The sequence below is a fragment of the Trifolium pratense genome, linkage group LG3 (genome assembly GCF_020283565.1).
Source record: "Trifolium pratense cultivar HEN17-A07 linkage group LG3, ARS_RC_1.1, whole genome shotgun sequence".
NCBI classification, from domain to species: domain Eukaryota; kingdom Viridiplantae; phylum Streptophyta; class Magnoliopsida; order Fabales; family Fabaceae; genus Trifolium; species Trifolium pratense.
The window spans coordinates 30,445,923-30,452,996 of NC_060061.1; the positions used below are offsets into that span (position 1 = coordinate 30,445,923).

Genomic DNA, 7,074 nt, shown 5'->3' on the forward strand with positions numbered 1-7,074 from the left:
TTCAAGCGGTTTTGCAGATTTTTTTTTTTAAAAAAAAAAAATAGGGCAAGACGACGTCATTTTAACCCTTTTTTTAAAAAAAAAAAATCTGAAACAAAACAACGACGTCGTAGGAATAAGAAATGTTTTTGTTTTTTCATATGTTTTTCATTTGGTTTGAATTATAAATTTTATTTTATTTTGACTTGTGATATTTTACCTTTTTAATGTGTGAAAATTATGAAATATTGAGCAATTATTCATATATTTTTATTTATATATTAATTAAAATATATATTTAATTAAAAACGGTTCGACCCCGATTGAACCCGGTCCGACCAATTGAACCTTGAACCGGTGAGCTCACCGGTCCGGTTCTGACAACCTTGTCCCTACCAACTGTGCTAAGCTCACAGGAACATTTTTCATGATTATCATCTACCAAATTAACGGTTTTTTTTTGTCTTTCTTAGGTACATCCCACAACAACACAATGTAATGCCTTATATACCGGTAACAACTTCACTAACATAAAAATATTGGCATGTCAGTAAAATCACAGATTTATAAAAACAAATATTATAGGAATAATAAATCCTTTTTTTCTCCTTATAAATAATTTATTATTTCACCTTCTAAATACTTTAGACGTGTAATGACATGTTATGATTTAAATTTTCAAGACCGTTTCAACCACAATAATTTTTTTCTCCCAATTTTAGTTTTGCATGTTAATATAATAACCATAGAGAAAAACATAAATAATTAATGTACTTAATTAGTAGAAACTAACAACCGAAACTGAGGAGGTTGCACCTACACGTCAGTAGTTGCATACCTAAAACAGTTGATAACGTCGAAACTACTAACTAAAATGGATGTAAATCCCAACATAATATAATTATTTAAAAATAAAATTAAATATTGCATGGCTTACAATTGAGAAGTAACAAATATAAGGTATAACATAAAAGCAATCATCAACTTCTTAACACTCTTTCGCACCCTCCATGTGTAACTACCTCCTAAAACCTCCAAGCTAATCGGGTGCCATTTAACAAACATAATGTAATTAACATCGGATTGTTGTTTATATATAAATATTTATCATTTCACAATCATTTTGAACATTCAATTTACCTTACCATACATCTCCTAATCGCAATTGAAACAAAATGCAGAAAACATCCTCAAATATTGAGATGCTAAGAGTGCAAGCGCTATCAATCATATGTACACCTCATCCTTTTCTAGATTTTTCTGGATTTGCTCCCATTCCATATAAGTTAGATCCATATTATGGAACACAACGAAAAATTAACAATGACGCTCTTTTTGATATTTATGGGTTTCCTACCGTACAAAAGAAACTTGATTCCTATTGTAGCACAAACTTACAAATTAATAACGATGATTTTTTTTAGTTTTGGTGGATCTTCTCCCGTCCAAGGTAAACTCGTTCCACATTGTAGCACCAAACAAAAAATTCACGACAACGATGAAGAGAATATTGAGGAACGGGACTTTGGCTTTGCATGCACCGAAGTCCAAGAAATGCATATATTTGCCGATGAGATATTTGAAAATGGAAAAATACGACCAATACTCAATAGTTCGGACCAATCTCTTCTCTTCTTTCCCAACCCAAATAATGATGCCTCGTATATTAGTCCACCGATAAAGAAGAATTTTATTGAGAATTCCATAAAACCACACTCAAGATCAGGTGGTATTCCAAATGAACTTCAAAATGATCCGTTACAAAATATGACACTGGTTGAGATCAATGCTTCGAGTGAGTGTTATACAAAAAGCAACTCAACAGGGACATCAAATTTGTGGAGATTTTGACAAAACTTGAATCTTCGAAGTTACAGTGACCATAAGGATTCTTTTGTTTTAATGAATCCTTCGGTTCCAAAAAAATCCAACATGAAATTCTGGCACACTAGTATTAAGATGTTGTACTCAACGCTTCACCACTATAGTTCACTTTTAATGCGTGAATCAATGATCCAACATCCAACAGCGCATACACAAGGAATAATAAACTAAACAAAACTGAAAGTAAATTAACACAGTAATTTGTTAACCCAGTTCAGCATAAGCCTACTCTGGGGGATACCAATCCAGGAGAGAATCCACTATGATAGTATTAGTTTGAAGCCCTCAATAAACCTCCCGTTTATGACTTCTCACCTAATCACCACCCGTGCTATATCCTACCTAAGACACACCTAGGTATGAGAACCTCCACTCACCTCCTCTTGACCACAGCCACTGTGATCGTACAATACAAGATTTAATATGTGAAGACACACTTCATAAAACACTCACACCACTTCCGTGCTTAAAAGCTTTGGAATGGTATACACACACTATCTCCTTGCTTAGAAGCTCCAGAGATATTACAATGCACAAACACACAGTTCCTAGTCTAGTGAGAAATCAACACAAGACTTAGAACACAATAAACACAATACTAAAACCTAAACTCACGCTTTGTAAGACTCAATTCTGGTTTCAGTGATTTGAACAATGGAGTCAACCTTCTTTAAATAACCTTCACGAGCTCAGGCTAAGTCTTCAATTTAGGCTTCAATAGCTCAGCATGATTAATGGTTCCTTTCAGGAAATAATCTTTAATTCAAATGTTTTGTTTCCTTAACTTGAAGATCTGATTAACAAGCAACACTTGATCACGAGATCCATTAATAATTATGCGTGACAACGCTCCTTATCACAAACGACCATTTATTGTGGATTCCATAAATAGAACTTAGGCGCGAGATCTCAACATACACAGGCCCGGCCTACTGGATGTGGTATCCAATGTTGAAGCATTGCACCGAACATCTTGCTTATACTGGATGGTAGAAGCATGTAGTTCCACATTAGGAAAGATCATATGTTTTAGCAAAATGAGGCCAACCATACAACGCCAACAATCTCCCCCTTTGGCAATTTTTGGCTAAAACATCCTAAGATTATTTCAACCGTTCTAGAGAGATACACAAGCTACCTTTTCTTCAACTCAACGTAGGCACACAGTCATGAAGTAAATTAGAATAGTTTAACATGCTTGTTTTAATAACCCCTCATATAAAAATAGCATTTTTAATATGTATCAATTTAGAACTTCAGAGGCATGCAACAGCGGAATAGTGAACACAACTCGCCTCACAGGAATTTGCCAGTAGAGAGTATACGATTCTCATAAAAGAAACACTGGGGAAAAATAAATTCCCTCAAAGCTGAGAAAAATAAATTCTCAGGAACAGATGATGCTTCAACATGCAGTAGCACATTGTGTGCTAAATATTGCTCCCCCTCAAAGGTAGAGTCGAGTACAAAGTTCATCTTACTCCCCCTTAATTCATGCATAGATTATTCAGATGGTCCAGCATCTGGTGGCACATCAAGGGCTCAGCACCGATTATGGCATACATACAATAACTACTCCCCCTTTTTAGCCACAAAATAGACAAAATGGGAACTGCATAAAAATGTCCAAACGCAGTGCAGATAGTAGCAGAACATAAAGTGCAGACAAAATATTACAAACCATGCACACTAGGTGCTAAATTCAGGGCTCAGCCCACAGACATGCAAAACAAAGAAACAAAATCCAAATAAGAAACCATCAGAATTACACAGAAGCACTTGGGGAGGAATCACTTTCTTCTCCTTCAGTATCTGAGTCAGCTTCTTCTCCACCACTAGAATCATCATCATCTGCATCAGCTGCTTGAGCTGCAGCCTCTTCAACCCTGAGAGCATGTATCATCCTTTCAAACTGTAACTTCTTTTAATCTAGCTCTTTACAGTTTGCTTCCAGCATAGCAATCATCTCCTTCCTTGTCATAGGAATGTCAGCAGCAGCATTTGATGGTCCAGCAATATCTGGAGCATGCTGTTTACTGAACAGCTTCTGATGAATGGCCAGAGGAGTTGCCCTTTTCTTAGCAGACTCATCCTCATGCCTTATATTCGGATGTTGGGACAAGATGATGTCACAGATTAGGGTTGGAAATGCAATGGGTTGCTTGGTGACAGAGGTCTTGGCATGCTGCACAACTTGATTGAAAATATATAGACCAGCATTAAACTTAGTACCAGTACCAATCATATAAATGAGCTTACCCAGATTTGTTGCAATGTCGGATGCATGTGTGGTAGGGACCCAGTTGACAGAAGCAATGCGATTCAAGATGGCATACTTTTGGGTTAGCTTGACAGCTGGTACCTTCTTCTTCTTGGGCCAGGTTTTCACTTTATCAGCTGTGATGGTTCTGCAGACCACATTATCAGACACATCTATATCAGGGTGTGGCTCATCAGAGTTACCCAGGAACCTGTTTATCACACTTGGGGAGAAAGTAACACATTTTCCTCGAACAAAGACTTTCTGAAACTCCTTATCCAAGGGATTGTCACAACCTATAGGAATGTTGACAACAAACTCCCTAACCAGCTTTTCATAGCAGGAGCCTAAGCCCCACACAGTTTTGATCAATCCAGCATCATTGATCAAACTTACAATTTCTTCACATTCCAGAATATCTTTGCCCAGTTCCCTTTCCAGAGCCAATCTTCTTTTGCAAATGATTCCCCATCGTTGAGCATAAGATGGAAGATGAAATGAAACATTGTCACAAGGAAAGTCTTCAATGTCAGGAGTAACAAATTGAGGCATGGCTTTCTTAGCAGACATAGCCTTCTTAGCAGGAGGCTTGATGCTTGAGGCATCCTTTTCAGCTGCAAATTCAGAGTCACTTGAAGGTGCACTCTTCCTTTTCAGCACACCCTTATTCTTTTCAGGAGGAGGTATAGGCTTGCTCCATCCTTTCTTAGGACCATACTTGACAGGCTTCAGAGTAGTGTCCTTTGAGTTCTTGGTGACAACAGGGGTAGTGGTAACAGCAGGTGCAGGTGTAGTGGTCCTGCTTCTCAGTCTTCTCCCAATTCCTTTCTGAGTAGGTGGAGGTTGCAGATCTTCTTCAGAGGGGACTTCATCAACATCCACTATGTCCTGTTCTTCATTTGTGGTTTTCTCAGAGTCCTCACCAGCTTCATTCTCTGGCTCAGAATCAGCCACATCCTCAGGGGTACTTTCTTTGTTTACTTCCTCTTCAGTGGAAGCTTCAGTATTAGATCTACTGCCAAACGACCCAGTGGCAGTGTTAGCATGTGGGCTAGATCCTCCTTTGGATGCTTCAACATCCTTCTCAGCATCAGTTGGTATAGAGGATGGTTCATCACCGGTTGGAGCATCGGTTACAACAGCCTTTTCTTGAGATTTTTCAGTAACATCAGTTATGACATTCGTGGGAACTGTCATATTCTCAGGAACACTCGGATGATTGGTCATACCAACATTCTCAGCAATATTTTGGGTTTTTCCTAGGGTTTCAACAGAACTAGGGTTTTCCTCTACAGTAGGGTTTTCTTGATTCACTTTGTCAGACACAGACTTAACAGACGATTCAACATTCGCATTTTTGCCGGAGGCAACATCATGCGATTCCACATTCGCCGTTTCAGAAAAGTTCTTACTTAAGTACAGATCAGACATGCTTAAACCCCTTTTTACAGGAGATTGGGGTTTCTTCTTCTTAGACTTAATAGAATCAGACTTAATAGAGGGAGACGATTCACTTACTTTCTTAGACGATTTTGCAGATTTCTTCTTCTTAGAAGTAGTTGCAGGAATACTTGATAAAGGCATCGCATCTACCACAACAGTTGTTCCTTCCTTCTTAGACTTTGATCTCGTTTTCACCGTATCAGCAATTTTGTTTTTGATCTGAGCGGAACCGGAAGATTGAGACATTTTCTCAAAGAATTTGTTGAAGTTTTTGAAGTTTTTGATGATTTGAGATGATGGTTTGTGTTTGCAGGTCGCAGCAAGGAGTTCAGAGGAAGTTGAAGGTTTTGGAAAAGAATAATGATGATATGAGAGTTGATAGCGTGTAATAGAGAAGTTATGGAAAGTTATTTTTGTCTTCCCTTGATTTACGTGCGCCAATAGACAAAATTTGGAGAAAAAAACGGTTGCGCGCACATAATGCCTTAACTGCTATAATTCCTCATATAGGCAAATTCCTAATTTGCCCCTAAGCCTTTCAAACTGATTTGCATCTAAAGCTTTGGTAAAAATATCAGCTACCTGTTCTTCAGTTGCAACATGCTCCAATTTCACAATATTTTCTTCCACCAAATCCCTGATGAAGTGATGACGAATGTCAATATGCTTTGTTCTACTGTGCTGAATAGGATTTTTTGAAATATTTATGGCGCTTAAATTGTCACAGTACAATGTTAGAGCATCTTGTTCAACATTGTATTCCTTAAGCATCTGCTTCATCCACAATAATTGAGAGCAACTACTCCCAGCTGCAATGTACTCAGCTTCTGCAGTGGATAGAGAAACACAGTTTTGTTTCTTGCTAAACCATGAAATAAGATTTTCTCCTAGATAAAAGCATCCACCAGAGGTGCTTTTTCTGTCATCTGCACATCCAGCCCAATCTGCATCACAATATCCCATCAACCTAGCATTGTTGGTGTGGGAATACATTATTCCATAATCAGAGGTTGCATTGACATACTTCAAGATTCTTTTTACTTGTGTTAGATGGCTCATCTTTGGCTCAGCTTGGTACCTAGCACATACACCAACAGCAAAGGTGATGTCAGGCCTGCTTGCTGTGAGGTACAGTAGGCTCCCTATCATGCTTCTATACAGGCTTTGGTCTACATCTACACCTTTCTCATCCTTGGTTAATTTTAGATGTGTGGCAGCAGGTGTTCTTTTGTGTGCAGCATTTTCCATGCCAAATTTCTTTATGATATTTTTAGCATACTTGCTTTGAGACACAAATATTGTGTCTTCCATCTGTTTCACCTGTAATCCAAGAAAATAGGTTAATTCTCCTACCAAGCTCATCTCAAATTCAGACTGCATCTGTCTCACAAAGTGTTGGACCATCGGTTCCGCCATCCCTCCAAAGACTATGTCATCAACATATATCTGTGCTATCAGCAAGTTTCCATTCATTTCTTTGACAAATAAGGTCTTGTCATTTCCACCTT

The 7,074-nt window shown here is 38.0% G+C and overlaps 1 protein-coding gene across 1 annotated transcript; it reads right to left on the minus strand.

Moving 5' to 3' along the window:
- Positions 1–3,787: 3,787 nt before the first annotated feature.
- LOC123914943 (muscle M-line assembly protein unc-89-like) lies at positions 3,788–5,812 on the minus strand. Its single transcript, XM_045966105.1, has 2 exons — positions 4,636–5,812; positions 3,788–4,470 (listed from the first exon to the last, which is right to left on the minus strand). Exons 1-2 carry the CDS (start codon positions 5,810–5,812, stop codon positions 3,788–3,790), a joined length of 1,860 nt encoding a protein of 619 aa, XP_045822061.1.
- Between the last annotated feature and the right edge of the window lie 1,262 nt (positions 5,813–7,074).